Below are 21,117 nucleotides of genomic sequence, written 5' to 3'. Positions count from 1 at the left end.
ATCACCAAGAGCTCGGTGCTTGTCATCACGTGTAAGCCAAAGAGCAGCTCACCTTCTGAACGCATAGTCCGCGTCAAAAGCTTACGGAGCGCGCAACACGAAAAACTGGTCTATATTCCTGCTCACTATGCACGTAGCGTGGTATTCGGATTTCCAGCATGCACTGGTCTAGAGTAACCAACGGTTCTGCATAATTTTACTTGCTGCGGGCCTAACTGCGTCTAAAATGAACTTTTGCTCAGAACCTCGCCACGTAAGCTTTTGACGGCGACTGTGCGAATGAGCACCTGTATTTTCTTTTCTCTGCCCAACATTTTTTTAATGAATGGCCTTTCCAGCCAACGTAATGCAGTGCTCCTGCCTGGCTAATTTTCAGGACAGCCATCGCAAACGTGATGTATTGAGTGAGACAACTCAAGTGGCATGCAATACATCATTATTAGCACAACTGAGGTATAATAAATAAGTACAGAATTAAAGGATAATAAGATTGCCTATGAAATTTTACTCAAATGTCAAGACTACTTGAAAACTTTGCCAACTCATCTCTTGTGCCACACTAAGCTTTCCTGGAAAGTGAAGGGGTGATATTCGAGGACGAAATCGACGTGTCTTTCGCTACCATGGCAGAAGAGGCAATGTGGGGCTTAGTGAGACTCTATGAAAGGCTCAAACGCCATTGTGCTACTGACGCGCAACTAACAAAAATTTTATATTTTTTTTACAGGCAGTCGAGAAAATGATAAATGATGCCCAGTGGGCGCTGGTGTGATCATAACAAAATCACAGCGCCGATGTGGGTCGTAAACGATTCTAATAAGAGCACATTTCTAGGAAACCCTCAATGCCCTTTCTCATGTTTGTTCAATTGTTGAAATACGTTAAATTTATGGTAAAAGAGTACTCTCACAGAATAACGAAACAATTGCACCAGTAAATATATCACGTTGCTGTGGTCTGACTGGGCAATAGAGAGAGTTAAGAACCGAAAAGTAGAATGCTATAGCATCTGTGGTGATTGTAGCCGAGGACAAGCTCTTCTTGCAGAACTTTTCAGGCATAACTCAAAAAGGGTCTGCGGTTGGAATAGTTCTCTCTTCTTACGCGACATGCTGCACTAACACGTCTCTGTATGCTATCGCATGAAATTTCCAATACTCCTCTGCATGTGTCGGGGTAAAAAGATATGAAGACCTTTAGTATTTCCGAAATTTTGTGCAACTATATGAGAATGGTTCAAATGATAAACAAGTGCACTCCATATTGACGATATAATTTTTAGGTTTCGAGGTACTGGTTTGCATTAGGCAAACAAACATGTGCGATCATTCGGAACGGCTTCATTTGCACCCAAGATAAAGTACACAAGAATCCTGCTTTGATATAATGCGAATGTGCTCCGTCAAATAGCTTCAACTGTACTCCTTTGTACGAATGCTACGCCTGCGGCTTCTGGCCGCAGGCGCGAATTAGGACGCACTGGACGCGAATTCGGACCCATTGGACGCGAATTATTTTTTCTGGTGCGTTCCAAGCAGCCCAAGAGTAACACAAGCACACCTTTCACATTACATAGCTGCAGTGGCAAAATATTTTTTTCGTAATACCTTCATTAATCTTCGCCTTAAGAAAGAAATGAACTGTGAAAACACGTTATCGGGATTTATAGTGAAAAATAGGTTGGATCTAAAGTGCAAAGGAAGTTTGGAAGCACATTCGCTTGTTCGCGAAAACAGCCAGCTATTTTTTATATGAAAATGTTGATGCGGATAGAAAGAAACCAAACAAGAGCCGTAACTAAATTACCTGCATTTTGTAATGTCATCAGGCAGAAAACTGCCACACTAAGCAGTGGCAAAGCGATAAAAAAAAAGCAGAAGGAGCAGCAGGATTCGAACCCACTAACGGGCGCTCACGGTATCACTGATTGTGACCTACCGTTGTTCAAAGTGCTCGGCTGTCACTTCGACCATCTGCTGCAGAAAAAAAAAGACCACGTTTATATATCAACCACAATAAATCCCGCGTCTTTGCAATGAAAACTGCGATTTTGGAGCGACTTCATTGCCATTTCAAGACTTTCTGTAACCAAGTGAAAGCTGAGTCATTGAAGCTTGTAAATCCCCGGGAATATACCAATCGATGCAATAGTTTATTTGAAAATCGCTTTTTACTAGCCGAAAAAAAGCCTAAAAAATATGAAAGTTTCCTTAAATTCCCTTACTTCAAATTTTGCCCTCAATTTGGAACGGGTTTTCGCCCGTAAGTAATGGTACCGTCTGCATGAAATGTCGGGCTAGGCGAGCAGAGCCTATTCCCTTGGGAATATTTTGAAAGATGGCTTTTATGCTCAGTTATTCGCGAAAAACGACACTCTCCCATAGAAAACGCGCATGTCTCCAGAGGCGGTTCCTAAAGGCGCTGTAAGGCGATGTCCCTAACTCCTGGTCATGGGCGTTGACGCATAGGCGATAAGCTCGCTAAGCCACTACTGCAGTTTCTACACGAGGAAGGCCTCCACACACTTATATAAGCATAGCGTTGTGCCGCAGCGCTAACTGCTCGGTTCCTTAAGTTGTAGATCTGTGACAACAAAAGCGTCAGTTATGCAACGCACAGAGACTAGGTAAACGAGGAAATATACGGAAATGAAGTAGGGGTGGCGACGCCAATTTGAAGCTCCCTCACATATAAGAAGTCTGTGACATCGTTACTTTTGGCTGCATTTGCTAGGGTCTTGTTAATAGTTTATCTATAGACAAGATTAACCGGGTGCTTTAAATGAAACAGACATTCGATATTCTTAGTGCAGCGCACGTTTACTGCGGAAAAACAGTCCAAACGCACGAAAGTCACTTTGAAATTTATGACGCAACACCGACGCACCAGTAAAGCGGTTGACGTGCAAAATTCACATGGGCCTTCGTTTTTATTTCGCTTCTATTGAACAATTTACCACTAAATAAAAGAAAACGGAATATTTCACGAATACATCACAATTATGAATTTATTATCTGTCCGTTGTTATTGTCCCTTTGACGAACTTCGCGTCGCGATGCAATAATAATTCTGTCGGGATAAATGTGCTCTCACGTTTCCTGCATCTGCTTCACACAGTTCATCCAGCGAATGTAATCACAAAATTATACGCCAGAAAATTGGGGACTCTGAAAACTGCATTTTAACAGAGCTGAGCAGTTCGACAGTCCCACCGCTTATGTAGCGGAACTCAGTGATGACATTTGCAAAAGTACTAACCTCCTTCTGGCCAACGAGCCACTTTCTTAGATTTTATAATGATCATTTTTTTTATTTTCCTTACAGAAGCTCTACTCGTAATCCAATGATAACAGAAATAGACCATTCTCTATAGATGACTGCCTGGAAAAAAGGTGCACGATATGTCCCATAAAGCAAAAGGGACGAATGAGCCTGCGTTTCTAACTTGAAATATCGAGCTGCAACCTTGCCAAGCCATTAGAGAACAGCTGGAAAGAGTGGCACTTATCTTTATATTTTCCTTTGCGAAAGGTCGCACCATATATTAGAGCGATTTCTTTCCTGTTTTGTCCTTTTTGTCCACCGTCAGTAGCTCGCGCAAAGTTGTGCTCTTGCTATTACGGGAACCGGACAGTAATCCAGGACGGAGGAAAAATAGAAAGAGAAACGAAGAAAAGAAGAATTAAGTAAGCACGCTAACCAGGCCTGCTTATCTCCTTCAATATCATCGTAAGCCAAGTCACAGTTTTCTTTAGCAGTAACAGTTATAGGAAAACAGGTTTGCTGCGTTTTAGGCAACAGCATATAAAAAGCCAGGCATGTATACGTGACCCCGCAGGCAAGATGGAAAGCTATACCACGCGAAATTTGACGCTGTCTTTCAAAACGTATCAGGGATACAGCACCATAACTAGGCGTACGTGACGTCAACGCAAAGCAGAATTAAACAACAAACTTCGTTTATGTTTCATCACTGGCCCTCGAGTCTCTGGGGGAATCCGTAATTCTTCTTTCCCAGCTTCGCAGGCCGAATCTGACATTAGTGCCACAATAGCCAAAATGCCAGACACGTATCAGCTTCTGTCAGGTCATTGCTGGAGATGGTTGCGACATTTCTGCGACACTAAGAAGCAGTGTCAATGCGGAGATAAAATATAAAGAAACGCCTTTCACCACGTCATATGTTGGCACGCAATACGGTTTGGACGTTTTTTTCGGGATTCCAAATGGCACTGCTCCAGCAGGGAAACTGCTGCGGATCGCCCATTCTCGCATTGTTTATTCGTTTATTTATTCGTTAAGAAGAAGAAGCATGTGCTTGCTGCGGACGCGTCCGCGCCAGCTCTCGCTTTCTCGCCAATTTAAATGTGTCTTTTGCCCAGTTTTGTGCCTTTTCTCCCCGGAATCGGATTCTTGAAGTACTTTTCTACCTAAGGAGACCACATTTCGGCAAGTGCGTGACATCTGTACTTTTTTACGAGTGATTTCATCCCTCGCCACCCCGCCTGGGGCTCTAAGCCTAACGGCGAGCACGGCCGCCGCCATTAACGCCCGTCTCGACTCCGACCAAGCCGTCGCCGACCCCAGACCTCCCCGCGCCCACCCCGGCGGTGGGGACCTCCAGCGATTACAACAAATGAGCCTTCCACCGAAGAACGATCCTACAGCGATGGCATACGAAGTCAATGGCCAAGACATGAGCCCGGAAGACTTCACCGCAGACGCTGGGTGGACTATCGTGGCGCCGCGCCCGTCAGTAATCAAGACTGCGTTGAGCCAGCCCAACCTCGTTAACCACCAGCGAAAGGGAGGAAATGGGAACGCAACCGCCTCAACAGCGAGAAACTCCTTGATCAAAGCAAGCAGAATGCCCGCGCTGCCCCAAGATGATATCAAAATCGTGATTCGCATACGTGGCGGTATCAACATAGCCAAGGTAGGCCAACTTACGGTCACCAAAGCAATTTGCATGGCTGCTTGCATCGAACCTAACGAGCGAAGCGAGGACACGATATGCCCCAATTTGAAGCAGAACATCATGGTGGTCAGCACACCGTCCGAGGCGAACGCAGCAAAATACCTCAGGATCCGCAGCATTTCCATAGGAGAGCAAACGTTTGAAACCACTGCATATAGGACGGCGCCGCACGAAACGTGCAAAGGCGTTATAAGAGGGGTTCCGCTAGATGAGACGCAGGACTCCATAAACCGCAAGATCGTCAACCCACGCAACCCGCTCGCTCTGGCGGCAAAGAGAATCAAGGAAACTGGCACGGTCATCATAGCCTTCGACGGCTTTCGAGTCCCGAACTATGTCAGATACGACAATGCCCTGATCAAGTGTTCTCTTTACCGCAAGCAGATCGCTATGTGCCATGTGTGCGGCAGACTCGGCCATCGTGCGGACGTGTGCCCCTCGCCCGACGACGCAATTTGCAAAGGCTGTGGACTAGCTAACCCTAACGCAGATCATGTGTGCACCTCGATCAAGTGTGCGATATGCGAGGGAAATCACGTCACGGCAAGCAAGGAATGCACGAGCCGCTTCCAACTCCCCTACGTCGTCCGAAGAAGACGAGTTGAAAGAAGAAGCGCAGCAAACGCAAGTCAAAGCACCACGAGATCAGGAACAATCGCCCTGAGTCAGCACGACTTCCCGCCGCTCAAGAACGCCGAGTGTAGCACCATCAACGACAACGTGGCCGCCAACGCAGATGCTTGCTTATCCGGCGAGCGGGGCCGCTCGAGATCGAGGAACCGCGGTCGCCTGTCATCACGATCACGAGGACGCTCCAGGAACCCAAGCCAGAGATCCTCGTCAAGGATACGATTCGCCCCCAGCCCACGAGTTGGCAGTGAGGATCGATTGACGTGGGCCCAACGGGTTCAGCAGCACCAACAACAGGAGCGACAAGAACATCAGCACCAACAGCAGGCCGCCAGCCAGGTGAGTCCGATGGCACGGCCAGAGCAAGTAGAAATAGCTAATACGATTAAGAGACTAGAACACGAAAACAGAGAGTTAAGGCAAACAATCACGCAACTCGTCGAGGAAATCAGACAACTCAAAACGCCACCACCCTCCGACTCTTATCAAACAGAAGCCCCATCAGAAGCCATGGTAGTAGAGGTACCGGTCGCGGAATCCACGCGTAATCCGCATAAGAGAAAAGCCGTGACAAACACACATTCATCGGGCACGGACAGTGAGATTAAGGAAATCAAGGACCTGCTAGGCGGACTTGCAACTACCATCGCGTCAATGAAGGAAGGACAAGACAAACTTGCGACGACGGTAGGGACCCTCAAGGAAGGTTACGACAGGATAACGTTACAAATCAATCACATGATGGAGACGATCAACATCCATGGGGCAAGGCTCAACGCGCTAGAAATGGCAGACCACCCGTCTGTGACGTCACAGTCTACTCGGGCGTTGCCGCTCGATAGACAAAGCAACAACGTGGCCTCACAAAGGCCACCGCACGCCAACAACAAAGATGGCTGTGCCAACTGAAACGTTTCGCCTTTGGCAATGGAATTGTAGGGGCTACGTCCGCAAAAAGGCCCCCCTGCAACAATACATTCGAGCCAAAAAAGACAAACCCCAAGTCATTCTCCTACAAGAGACAAATACCGCTACACCCTCGCTATCCGGCTATGACGTGACCGCAACGACACCGCAACACAAATGTAGAGGTATCGCCACGTTGGTCAGCAACAAGCTAGCTCACAAGACGCACAAAACTAATCACGACCGCAGCAATTGCGAATTCATTCTCACGGAAGTCTTCCCTAGAGCCAAGAACGGCAAGAGCATATTCGTCCTAAACGTTTACAGCAGCCCCAAGCACAGAGCACAAAAATTTAGGCAAATACTCCAGCTCGCCCGCAACCGTGCCTGCGACAACCCCATGATCGTGGCCGGGGACTTCAACGCCCCTAACACGGCCTGGGGATACGTCACCAGCAGTGCCAAGGGGAAGTACTTACTAAACGACGCCGATGAACTTGACCTAACGCTCATCACGAACGCCGCGTACCCCACAAGAACGGGTAACTCGGTCAACCGCGACACAACGCCAGATCTCACTTTCGTCCGCAACGTTCCAAACTATCAGTGGAACAACCTCTTCGAGGATTTGGGCAGCGATCATCACATTGTTGAGACAGCGATTGACACCCCATCCAGAGAACCCAGAAAAATGACGTACGTCGACTGGGACAAGTTCCGCGAGTTCAGACACGAACGCCGAACAGGCAATGAATCAATTGAACAATGGACGTCGCAACTAAAGGCCGACATTAAGGCGGCCACGAAGGAAATAGAGACAGATCTCCCCGTTCAAAGCATGGACAGCCGACTGGCTCACATGCTCGAAGCCAAACAATCGCTCACCAAGAGATGGAAAGAACAAAGACACAATCGACGGCTGAGGAAAAGAATTTCTTCCCTCAACCGGCTGATTGCAGAATATTGCGCGCAACTATCTAACCAGCAATGGAACGAGGTGTGCGACGCCGCGGACGGCCGCATCAACAGCCGGACGACGTGGCAACTGCTCAAGCATCTTTTAGACAGAACCAGAACCAAAGCGGACCAGGGTCGTACGCTGAACAGGATCATGCACGAGGAACTCAAAACTACCACTGAAAATGAGCTCATTGACCGTCTCGCCGACAAGTACCTCCCTCTGGCCAAAAATGCTAGAGGCACGACCGCCTAAGCACATCGCGGCAAAGCCAACCCAGAGTTAGATCGGGAATTCTCAACCGAAGAGATACGCACAGCGCTTCAGAACCTAAACAGCAAGTCAGCGCCGGGGCCGGACGGCGTAACTAACAAGGCACTTAGAAACCTCGACGAAACCTCCATCGAAACACTCACAGAGGAAATCAACAAAATCTGGAGGAATGGAGCCCTACCCGAAGATTGGAAAACGGCCCTTATCGTGCTCATCCCAAAGCCTGGCAAGGCGCCCAACATCAATAACCTCAGACCTATCTCGCTGACGTCTTGCGTCGGCAAGGTAGCCGAGCACGCGGTTCTAAACAGGCTCTCGAGGCATCTCGAAGAAAAAGATGTCTACCCCGCAGCAATGATCGGCTTTAGACCCGGACTATCCACCCAAGACGCCATGAAGCTCCTCAAGCATGAGATCATTGACGCAGACACGAGAGACGCGAGAGCAATCCTAGGGCTAGACCTCGAAAAGGCATTCGATAACTTATCACATGACTACATACTCGACACGATTTCCAACCTCGACCTCGGCACGAGACTCTACGCTTACACAAAATCGTTCCTGAGCGACAGAACGGCCACCCTCCGTCTAGGGGAAATCAAGTCCCAGAAATACAAACTCGGTGGCAAGGGCACACCGCAAGGTTCAGTCATCTCTCCGACGCTTTTTAATCTTGCGCTAGCCAGCCTAGGCAAGAAACTGGATCTAATCGAGAACGTCAGATACACGATATACGCAGATGACGTAACGCTTTGGGTCCCCGGAGGTTGCCTGGGATCAATTGAAAGCGCTCTGCAGCAAGTGATCGACGCGATCGAGGAATACCTTGCTCCCACCGGCCTGCGGTGTTCGCCTGCGAAGTCGGAGCTCCTCGTTTACAAACCATCGAGAAGCGGTCCCAAGCCAAAGAACGAAATCAGAGACGCACATTCCATTACTCTCAGAACAAAAGACGGAGGAACCATTCCACACGTCAGCAAAATCAGAGTCCTTGGAATGCTCATTGAGAGCAACGGCTCTAACGCCGCGACAGTGGAGAAGATCGTGACGAAGTCGAATAATGCCTTGAATCTCATACGACGCGTAGCCAACAGACAACACGGCCTTAAGGAAGAAAATCTCCTCAAGCTAACACACGCCTTTGCGCTATGCCACTTCACCTACGAGGCGGCCATGCACAGATGGAAGGTAGCGGAGAAGGACAAACTCAACGTACAACTGAGGAAGCTAGTCAAACAAGCGCTGGGAATCCCCAAGAACACCGAGACAGAGCTCCTGCTGCAACTGGGGGTACACAACACACTTGAAGAAATCGCCGAAGCTCAAGAACGGGCTCAATGGACAAGACTCTCTGGAACCAAACAGGGTAGAGAAATCCTAGCCAAACTAGGCCATGACACCACAGTAATCGAGACTCTATATCAAAGCGTTCCGACGGACACACGCAACTCCTACACGGTTCGCCCACTGCCGCGGAACATGAACCCCACGCACCATCAACCCAGAAGGCTGGCACGCGGATCGTTCATCCTGCGCGAAATACGTGATAAGAAAATCCTAGCCTGTTTCGTTGACGCGGCACAGTACCCAACCAGGAAGGCCTTCGTTGCCACCACGATCAACAAGCAAGGTCAAGTGAGAAACGCTCTCACAGTCAAGACCCACAAGTCCGAGATAGCAGAACAGGTTGCCATCGCACTCGCGCTCACAGACCCGACCACCACCCACGTCTACAGCGATTCACGCTCAGCCGTCAAAGCCTTTCAGAAAGGAACAGTTGCAAGACAAGCACTACAAATAATCAATCGATCCGCACCGCTGCAGCATCACACCATCTGCTGGTTCCCGGCACACCTCGGAGAGATCGAGGACGCCCCTCGCAATCTCAATGAGATGGCTCACAGGAGCGCGCGAGACCTAACCTTCCGCGACGCCACCTATTCTGGTCGTGACCATCCCAGCGAGAATCGGGACCCTCCCTCCACATATAACGAGATAACAAAGCACTTTTATCTAGACCGCAGAATATACAGCACACCTCACAATAAGCTCACCAGGCCTCAAGCCCTCACGTTCAGAATGCTTCAAACAAACACGTACCCCACGCAGAACAGACTACATCACTACATGACTGACCTATACAAAACATCATACTGCGAAAATTGCCATAGCACACTAGACGTACATCACTTGCTCTGGCCGTGTGATCGGACCCACGCAAACAAGGATCAAGACTCCGCCAGGCTACAAGAAGCATTACGCAGCACGGACCTGTCGGAGCAGCTATGGGCCGTCCAGCGAGCCCACGATGCGGCCAGGGAGTTACAACTCCCGGTCCCAACGTGGGAGTAGCCCGCTCTATGGGACCTTGCGTCCCGTAGCTCGCAGGACCTCTCATTAAAGTTATTCAATCCAATCCAATTCGTTTATTTCAGATCGGAGGGTAAAGGCAATGTCTTATGCTGTCATCAAAAGAGAGAAATTAGGCCCAAGTTGAAACATTTTATTATTCTTAGGAAAAGGCAGAGATAATCTAGATATTTAAACTCAACACGCCAAATTGAACTGCCACCCCTCGGACCATTTGAGTCACTACAGTAAAGCTTGGCAGCGCGCAATTAATACGAGTGCCCACTGAAACTTGTTTGAGAAAATGTCCAATGAGTGCTAGAAATACTGAAGCCTTAGAAAGTACAGTGCTCACAAAATTCAACGCGTCACTTTAGGGCTAACTAATACGCATACGTTTGTTCCCACCGTCACAATCATATTCTGCGTTGCCTTTAGTGGCCACATTTACAGCGGCGTGACATGGTACTCTTAAGCGATTGCACATATGGAGTTTCCTACCTTCAATTTCTCAGTCAAGTTTCATTGTGTGAGATTTGTACTACGGCGTTATGCCGGTTGTCTTATGGAGCTGAAAATTTGTTTCCTGAAAATGCGGTGGCTTGTGGGCTGGTAACAACATCATAGTTTATTAACCAATTTATGTATTCATATCGAAGACCCATAAGGGTACGTGGTGCAAGGAATTGCACATAGGCATAATTTTTCGACTATCATTTTTTGTGTTCTAGAACGTCGGTGAAAAAAGAAACCAATATTATCAGGCACCTCTGTGCCTAAGTTATAGTGCTGTCAAACATGTGGGGCATTTGAATTCGTGAAACCGGAAAAGACATATGAGTGACAATACCGAATATTATATGAGAAATTGCAATACTAACATTAGTTTTAGGTCGTTAGGTACCGGAAATCAGAATGCTCAGGCTGGTGATGGCAACAATCACCGCTACTTTTGAAGCAGGTGTTGCTGCTAGCTCCACGATCTTCACATGATGTGAACTCGATGCGCAATCGTTTTTGTCCAAATGTAAGAATTTTGTGCTCAAAGGCACATTTTCATTCAAGGAACATCATGTATAGGTATTGCATCTTACTAATATCAAATTGTGCATGCGCAATGGAGGTGTGTCGTGCTTTCTGTCAGATATATATTAATAGTGCTCACCATTCTTAATCTCTACAACAGAATATTTTGCTACATCGCACCCGTTGGTGCTTTTCTTCCTTGCGTCCAGTTCTCTTTCACAAAAGATCATCTTCATATAAGCACGCCAAACCAGGTAAGTGCAAAGGAAGATGGTACACCTATTTTGATGGTGGGGACCCGCTTTGAACGGGAATGCTTTGCGTTAAGATATTGATATAGTGAGAAATAGAACAAGAATGTCAACTAGGACAAATTTTTCCCTTAGCTTATGCACAAGGACATTAGACTGTATATTTTGCTCATCCCGGATAGGGACATACATGACATGAATTCGTATCTATGGGCGCGAATAATGGCAGCGGCTTTAGCATGTCATGCACAGATGAATTTATAATAATCTCTCTTCTTTAAGTTTGATAGCTAAGGTTCAAAGGCCCATTGCAGTTGTCAATGCACTGACAGTAAAAGTATTGCGGCGGAACCCATCTCACAATGACTGTCGACGTTAATGCGTTAGCACTGAATCTATATGGCGACACGATGTATTGGAACCGTCGAAAGGAGGGATGTATGAGGCGTGTACTTCAGCGAGACTCTTCTTTCGTCCTCTCTAGAACACTCGGCGTAACGTAGTGCTGCGGCCGTGATGCATATAGCGCAGCGTCTTAAATGCATGGTATGCCGGTGAGTGCGAAGGCTCAGAGACGCGCCATGCGGCCACCATACTCCTCCATCGCATTTCTTTCTGGATACATTACGCATTCTAGTAGCATTGCCGCGATTTGTGGGCAGCATGCCGTGTCGTTGATGAGGATGTAGCCGTTTCCGCAATATTTATGTTCAGCCATTGCGTACGAGATCCCACATACACAAACACGCACGCACACGCACACAGAAAGCGCTGGCATCCCACCAAATTCCCAATCGCCAGGGCAATTTTGTTTATGTAGATGAAATGATGGTGATTTATGAAGCAATATGCGAGCCTACTGGCTCGAAAAGCAGGAGTTATTTCTTTAACTTTATCTAGGGGACGTTTTAAATGGGCATTTTCCTCCCCATTGGCCCCGTTGGAGGAAACGGCTGCCAAGAAAGGTTAAAGAGATCGTTGGCGGCATATGGCCGACGGGCCTTCTTGACGAGCGAAAGACAAAGAGATAATTGCTTGTCAGCGGCGGGTGCCTGTCGCGGTGACCGCGCCGAAATGAGACAGGTGGGCGGCTCATGACGCATGCTGATTATGCATGCTTGGGGGAGATTACTCCTAACCGCATCTACTACAAGCGAGTCGGCTGGCACTGAGAGATCGCGGGGACGGGGAGGGGGGTGAGGAGGCACGACGACGCGATTATCGCACGAAGCATCCTTTAGACAGAATCAGTACGAAATTCTTGAAGAACACTCTTCAATACTGTTCTATCATTCTGCAATGCACTTTTTCTCAGTCCCTGCAGCACTATAGCCTTCGGGAAGGCTGGCTGGTAGCTAAGATTGGTCGAATTCCCAAATCTGGGGTAACACGCAATCGATCAAATTTCCGTTCAATTTCACTCACATCCGTTCCATGTAAAGTTTTTGAACGCATTATATTCACTCACCTTGTTAATTTTCTTCAGTCAAACCAGTTTTTTACACCTTCACAACATGGCTTCCGCAAGGCATTTTTCTTGCGAAAGAAAGCTTCTGGTCTTTAGTAATGACCTGAACGATTTCTTCAATTCTGGATTTTTAATAGCTTATATTTTTAAAAATTTCGCTGAAGCATTCGACAACATTAGTCATCAGCTACTACTTTTTAAGCTTGGCCAATTAAATGTACATCCTAGTGCACTTAACTGGTTTCGAGCTTTCCTTTCTAACCGTACGCAGTTTCTTTCTGCTAATACAATTGATTCGCCAGCACAACCAGTGCTATCAGGCATTCCCCAGGGTCTGAATTGGGACCCTTTCTTTTCCTAATTTTCATGTATGACCTACCCAGTAACATTTCATCAAAGGTTTGCCTATTCGCGGGCGAATGTGTAATTTACCAGAAAACAGATAACCGAGAAGATGTTACCATATTACGGACTATAATTTAAATAATATGCTTGCCTGGTGCCAAACATGGAACATGGAATTAAACATTTCAAAATGCAAATCATTGCTCATTTCTCGCTCTTCATTAGCTTCTCTACACTATCATCTCGCTAATACATCTGTTGAGTATGTTTCATCTTAGAAATAATTCGGTGCTCATATCTCTAGTAACCTGTCATGAAAGCATCATGTAAGGCACATCATCGACAAAGCTAACCATTCACTTGGGTGCTTTCGAATAAATTTTTGTATGGAACCCCCACCACTTAAAAAGCTTGTCTACTCCGCTTACATCCGTCCGTCAGTTGAATACGCATCATCTATCTGGGATCCTGGTGGTACTACTCTGATAAATGAACTTGAAAGAGCGCAGAATCGTTCCATTCGCTTCATTTTATGCAATTATAACCCCACAGCCAGTGCTATCATGATGAAGTCACTGCTTAACCTTCCAAAACTTACCATTCGGTGAAAAATAGACCGGCTTGCTCTTTTTCATAAAATTTACGATCACAACAATAATCTTCGTGAAGAGTTAATTAAAACCCCTCCTTCCATATAAAGTAGAATTGACCACCGCGAAAATGTTGATGTTCCTCGTTGCAGAACGGTGATCTATTCACATGTATTTTTACCTCAAACCACCTCCGAAAAGAATCACCTGCCAGAAGCAGCTACTGGTATTACGGACACGTCGCGCTTTAAACGTTTTTTGGAATAACGTGTTTAACATTGCGTTACTATTTGTACTGAATTTTTCTTCTGTTTTAGCCTATTCTTCTTTAGTGTTTAGATATTGTAGTTACCCTGCTTTTTCTTAGTCGCAACTGCACATTTCTTGTATTTATTTGTCGATTCTTCATGCTCCTTATTCTTATTGTATCAACAGTTTATTTTCCAGTTTTCGTCTTTAATATGCAAACCCTGAGGGTAAAATAAATAAATAAATAAATAAATAAATAAATAAATAAATAAATAAATAAATAAATAAATAAATAAATGAATAAATAAATAAAGAAGAACTGACCTCAAGAAGAGTGAATATCGGTGCTTCATCACGTCTATATTGTGCGGTCATCCTGACAGCAAAAACTAAGAGGTTCGTGACCACCGCTGGCTCCTGATGCGCGCGGGCCAGGCGGCTCATCCAAACAGAATGCGTAAACGCCGTATCCATTATTCACTGCAGCACCATTCCTACTGACACCATTGCGAGAACCCATTTTTGTGATCATGGCCAATAGACCATCGTGGGAACCTTTTTCTGAGCGAGTGTTCACTTGACAAGTGTACACGAGCCTACAGTGCGGCATTGACATCCGTAGTTTACGTATCGCCCTCAATTACTACGCTTTCTGTTTTTACCAAAGGGTGTACGTGATTACGAGCGGGGGATGGGGTGACACTCTCTCCCTTGTTTCGTCTTTTGTGTGTTGTTTTCAGGGAGAGGAGCAAACACCTTAAACTGAGGTAAAAGAAAGGGGGCGTAGATGGGGCCCAATGCTCGAATAACCGGCGCACCAATCACACGACGATGCTAGTGAAGGATTGGTGATTGGTACGCTGGTGGGCCGTACTCGAAACCACTCGGCGGCGATGGGGCTGTAAATGTTGGGGCGGGGCACCAAAGGATAGAAAACGTGGCCCAGTTGACCCGACCAAGCGTTCTGGACTCAACGTGAAGTGATATGCACCATCGGCTCAGCCGGTATAGAGACGCCCTATGTCTTCCAGTTGCACGTCGTACTTGGATGTGTAATTTGTAGCAAAAATGTTTTGAATACGAATTGTCTTCAAGCTTCATTTCTGCCAGCTTCCAGCCATCAGAAGCACCCAGCGAACCTGTTGCCGCTGTCCTTAGTGGCAGTGCCATCACTTGGGTAAAGTCTGTAGTGGGGCGTCTCGGACGCCCAAGGGGAGAACCAACACCCGCATCCTCGAGTGGCAGGAAGAATAACCTTGGATAGTAACTCAATATATCCAACACTCAAAATGGGCTACACTACTTGCAAGCGCAGGAGACAGTGCACTTCCTCGAACATCGAAAAGTGCCTTAGAACACAAGGACTTTCAAATGTACAGTTCGCCTGTGCGAACTACGAACACTACGCAATCTTAATTTTGCGTTTGTGCTGTGTTAACCAGGGCGCCTCCTGCTGTCTCCTTTCCTTTGCCCTGTATTTTTCTCCTTTCTGTTTTATTATTTATAATGGAGCCCAAAGGAGGCCCCTGAGCTCACAGTTGAAAAAAATACCTGTTTGCGATCACAAACTATATTTATTACACCGCCTAGTTCTCTCGCAGCGACAGCACTTGTCTTCCCTTGGTACCCATCCGGTAACTGTACCTGCACTAGTGCAGGTTAAAAAACCGTGTATTACTGTTTGGTGTACCGCCTTTCCATCATTATCTCTTGCTCTGGGTGCCTTGTTGGTGTTATACTTGCTGCTCTAGCAGTCAGAAGGATCATGCAGGTAATGAGCGGTGCTTACCGTGAGCTTGAGGGTCTTGGCGCGTGCTCTGGGTAGAAGCGGGTGTGCCTGTGCGCAACGCCGCAGAGTCGGTAGCGGTCCCTTGCCGTTGGCCTTGAAGCTGGCACCGATCTGGTCCCTGTCTTTTGAGCCGGCCGCCACGAGAAAGCCAGCGCCATCCGGTGCCGAGGCAGTCCAGACGACCCGCAGCAGACGCAGATAGCAGGCCGATATGAGCAGGCCAGGCACGACCAGGATGTACAGCGTGAGCCAGGAGAAGTAAAGCTGACGTTGCCAGTGACGCGTGTATCCAACGCTCAGGCACTCCATATGGGCCTGACCGGAGGCAGTCACCCCTGTTTGTACCTGTAGGAGGGAAATGAAAGGGCACCCTATCGTCAAATGGAGCGACCTTCTGCCGCATGAGCCACGTGTCGTGCGTTTTGTTCTCGTGTAGGAAGCTGACGCAAGTTAACAGTACGCATTTAAATAGTTACGGTAGAACTTATCTTACGATCACTGTCGAAGCTAATGCGAATATTATTCGAGCAGTGTAGCGATGGACCATATTCCAGAAGTCACATTTATTTACCACGTGCAGTGGTAATTCGCATATTTTAAATGAGTCGACTATATACCGCCTACTCCGATATCGTTCCACTTTGCCATGGCACTCGCTTGCCAAGGTAACCCTTAGTCATGGAGGCATGGCGGCGACTGCATGACGCCGACACAGTGACAATGCAATGAGGAAGGAAGTGTCCATTTTATTTATTTATTACCCACTGAAGGGCGGCGGGCCCAAGTAAGGGGGGAGTTTAAAAATTACGGACATAATACAAAAACCGACAAGGGAAACTGTTTCGAGATAAGTGTAATAACAGAGATAAACAACACAAAATGACAACCATGGAATCTGTTTCAAGAGTAGAGCAATAATATGCAGTACAACAGAAACGAATAAAAACGGCAAGGGCATCTGTTTCTTGATTAGTGCCGTTGTAGCGCTACAATAAGAGTTATGAAGGGCCGGAACAGTACTACTTAGATGTGGTAACAGATAATAATAATAATAATAATAATAATAATAATAATAATAATAATAATAATAATAATAATGTCTTTATTTGTGTCACATGTAGGGTACACAACACTGGAGGCCAGTAGTAAAAGCTGCAATAAACGAAAGCTTGACAGAGCCGCAGGCCCCCCATGCACTTGGCAGCAGTATAGCGGCCTTCAAGAAGAGAAGAAACATCAGAAAAAAAGAAACAAACACAATACACAGTACAGCACATAATACACCCTGATAAATACATTACATTTTCCGGAAATAAAAACTAAGGTATCGTGATATAAGGCAGAAAGCAATGACAGAACAGATACCGTGAACCAATTAAAAAAAATTCATACGAAAGTATAGCTTACTAAAGCAACAAAGAAAGACAATTCACTACAATTCAAATTACCATACAAAATACAATTCAAAAATACAAGTTATAGATACAATTCACCCATCAGGGTGGAAATAACATCGCCGCATATAAAATAAAAAGGGGTAATGAAAACATGATCTCTTGGAATAAGGAGAAAGGACTTAATTTAAACAGAAGCAGGTTGAGAACAAAGATAACGGAATAGGAATAGAAAGAAGAGTAGCGTAATTGCAGATTGTCAGTGACAGTCAAAGACATGATCACTCGGACATATAATATTTTCGGAGTTCTTTAAATGTGTATATTTCCACCTGTATATTTTCTCTAATCAGCTTATTTAACAATTTCGCCAACTAATTTTTCAATGTTTGAAGACCATATGTCATGCGGTGTGTTTTTACATTCCAGTATTCGTTGTAACGAGTGACATGGCTAGGCGCGTCACTATGTAGGTTCGCTAACTGTTTTAAGAATGTGCCGCTGTTCTTTATTTCCCGTTTATAAAGCTCACTTATACTCGGTAATCGTATACCATCATAATAGGTATAACGCTGTATTTTGAAAATATTTCATGTGTGCGAAATCGACTGTGCACATTTTCTACAGTACCAAGAAACATTTTTTTAAATATATGAAGCTTTTTATATCTCTGTTCGTTGTACACACCCACACTAATTGGCAGTAGTTGATTGACTAAAAAGTTGATTGATTATTGATAGTTGATTGACAGTATATGTTGACTGAAAAGATGTCTGAATTAATTCGTTCCAATAAGACTGCAATGCAATAAACCCCCAATGCCTGCAAAATAAGATTACTTGTACGTAAATGTCAGTTCTACCAAAATAATGTGCTAGAGAGTTAGCCTGATGGAGCCTTGTGGGTCTGATTGCTAAGGCTAATAGATACGGTGATGGATCTATCGCAAGTTAGTGATTAAGAAGCAGCGAAAGTAAATAAATTATGAACGGTTTTCAACGCTTTGTAAGAAAGGAATGGCATTGGCTTTCATTATTTCCTGCAGATTGTCAAATCGTGGGAATTTTCTGTATAAAAACCACGCTTATTTTCTCTTTCTTCTTTCGAGGGGCTTTATGTTTAGTGGAGTATATCGGTTCTATACTTTACTCACGTACTAGTTCCTGTCTGATTAACGAATAATCGCATGCTAGTTTAACATTGCTTGAGGCGGTTTGAAGTTTTAGGAAGCAGAGCTTCTTAAAGGTAGATGAGCAAAGAATATTAATACGTACATTTGAGCATAAGTATTTCAGCATAAATACGTAAGTATTTGTAATTGTCAACTGCACCCACCCACCCACCCACCCACCCACCCACACACACACACACACACACCCATATATATATATATATATATATATATATATATATATATATATATATATATATATATATATATATATATATATATATATATATTAGCCAGGCCTCCTTTACGAAGCAGTGCCCCGTCTGAGAGTAGTGGCAAGAAACTGCTTACCCTTGGCTAGCTGCACTTTCTCGACCGCGCAAAACCCCACGTTATGAGGACTTGTGCGTTTCCTTTCTCGGATTGTAATCATTTTTCATGTGCTGTTCTTCGGAAGCACTCAGGAGTGATCTCTTGCAAGCTGCACATTCGCTACTCGTATTTGGCCATTAGTGTGCTGGCTCAAGTACGACTGGCTTGTCCCGATTTCGCCATGCCGTCTTTGAACAATCCAGGAGTTTCCTAACCATGCATCTTTTTTTTTCTGCAATTACGCTCGTCTTGTTCTCCTTACCAGTAGTCGTCACCCTCATCGTTGGACGTCGTTAGAAATGCTCTTGAGAAGGGTCGTGACCTTTGCTGAAGGAGTGTTGAGAGGCTCATTCTGATTTCTTACGTGGGACCCTTAGTTACTTTCAATCATTGCCTTCCCTTACTTTCTTTGGTGGTTAGCGTCCTTTGTTCAAGATTTCCTCTACGAAGCTCTCGCATACACCCGTTCATTGTTCGCGCCTTGTTTGCGCGTCAATACGTTCATTACGTTCATTTAATACCGAAAGCTGCAGTGATCATTACAGCTTAAGCTATAATGCGCTTATTTCTAAACTCGTTTTGGTTGTCGATGCTGTCTACCGCTGCCGCCACCAGTGTCCATCGCATATATCGACATGAATGAGGAAAAATGCGCAGTTCCTACCGGTATTGAGCACGATTCCTCTTGGCGGGGGTCAGCTACTCTACCCTTGCGGGACGCCACCGCTTGATAAGTATGGCGGAAACATGACCTATACAGGCGTCCTAGCGCGCGAGGCAATAGGACGTATTGACACTACGTGCGAGGTAGTGTCGCACTTATGTGCACACTTTGCATTACAATTGCATCTCACTGCACCATGTGGCACGTCAAGTAGCAATTGCATCGTTTCGTGTCGCTTGTCACGCGACGAGCGATGGTCGCCGCGTAGCGCCTCTATGCGCCAACATTGCTTGGCAGTTGCGTTTTACTCCACCATATGCCATGACCCTCCGTGCTGCCTAAAATAAGGCACGACGGCTTCTTTTTCACACAGCATCACGTGCGTGCAGCCGAAGATCAGGCACGACAGCTTCGCCATGAAGAGACTTGTGTGCGTACAGCCCAAAATGAGGCCCGGCGGCTTCGCCGCTTTGGGAGAAGTTTACGACGGTCTCCTACGGAGTGGCGCTTACAACTTACGCTGCGGCTGTGCTGCGTGTCGCGCGCAGGGCTGTGGTATTTTTGTGTCCTTATTGTCACAGTGCATTCATTGTCATTGCCTTATTTTAATATTTCTGATCTGTCATATCATTCATCATTTGGTTCCTTTCTGCCTATTATCTGCAATAATTAGGCGCGCCTAATTATTGTTAACAATTGATTCAGAAAATGCGAGGAAAACATAATCACGGTCATGTTTTACTCGCATTTTCCGTTGCACTTACCTGCAGATAAAACAAATCACGCACACAAAAAAAACAGCGGCGCCGTTCTTGCACTGTTCTCACAAAGAGAATTATATCACTGCTTATGCTTCGTTCATAGTCTAAGTGTCCCTTCATTTTGCGAAGAAAAATGGTCTTTGCATTTATAGCGAAGGGGAGCTGGAGAGGGACAGGTAAAATGACAGGCTTGGAATGCTACTCACATGGTAGAGATCGGTGTAATCGATTACCTGCTGCCTTGGTTTTAGCGACGTGCTGAGCAGCATTTTGGCAAAATGTTAATTGTCTTTTTTTTATTTCGTTGAGTCGAGTGCTTATGCTCAAAGAAATGAAAAAAAAAATGATGACAACCCCTTCTTCTATAATGTCCATGCAACAGAATATCATATATCTGTATGTAGAAGAAGAAGCGAATCGTCCTAATTTAATTGCTTTTAGCAATTGCACTTTAGGATGACTCTGCGAAATTGCAAAATAGAGGCAGACATCCAGGATCAGTGCAGGAAGCACAAGCTGGGTATCTACGAGAGAGCACGAAAGTTATTTAAGGTTATTTATTATTATTACTGATCTAATACACGTGGGGACGTCCCACCGCAGCCGGGAGTCGTGAGCTCATAACGTCTGTTAGTAGTACTCGGTTAGAGGAACCAACGAGCGCGTCGAGTATACAGCCTTTCTTTCTTTCTGTTTTACCGCCAAGTCATTTACCTCTACCAACCGGCGATTCTTTCGGGGTGGTCCACAGAAAACTCGGCTTTCTAGAAATCGAGGATCTTGCGCAAAAATCGACGGTTACGACAAGAAGCACCCACAAAAGTTGGTATACGTTGCCTTAAGTAGGTGCACTGATATCAACCGACTTTACATTACAAAGGCTCGAGGTGTCTTCGCGTTCTACCATAAAAGTGAAAACGCGGATAGGCAGTTGCAAGACGAG

The 21,117-nt window shown here is 45.8% G+C and overlaps 1 protein-coding gene across 2 annotated transcripts in view; it reads right to left on the bottom strand.

Annotated features, from left to right (window-relative positions):
- Nucleotides 1–21,117, bottom strand: part of LOC135902936 (gonadotropin-releasing hormone II receptor-like) — a 230,450-nt gene that overhangs the window by 7,047 nt on the left and 202,286 nt on the right. For both annotated transcript variants that reach the window (XM_070535799.1, XM_070535800.1), the window contains exon 5: nucleotides 15,813–16,157. In XM_070535799.1, the coding sequence (XP_070391900.1) occupies nucleotides 15,813–16,157 (345 nt within the window). The remainder of the gene's footprint in view (nucleotides 1–15,812; nucleotides 16,158–21,117) is intronic.

The sequence above is a fragment of the Dermacentor albipictus genome, chromosome 3 (genome assembly GCF_038994185.2).
Source record: "Dermacentor albipictus isolate Rhodes 1998 colony chromosome 3, USDA_Dalb.pri_finalv2, whole genome shotgun sequence".
In the NCBI taxonomy this organism is placed as follows: domain Eukaryota; kingdom Metazoa; phylum Arthropoda; class Arachnida; order Ixodida; family Ixodidae; genus Dermacentor; species Dermacentor albipictus.
This window is presented reverse-complemented; position numbering and strand designations above follow the sequence as displayed.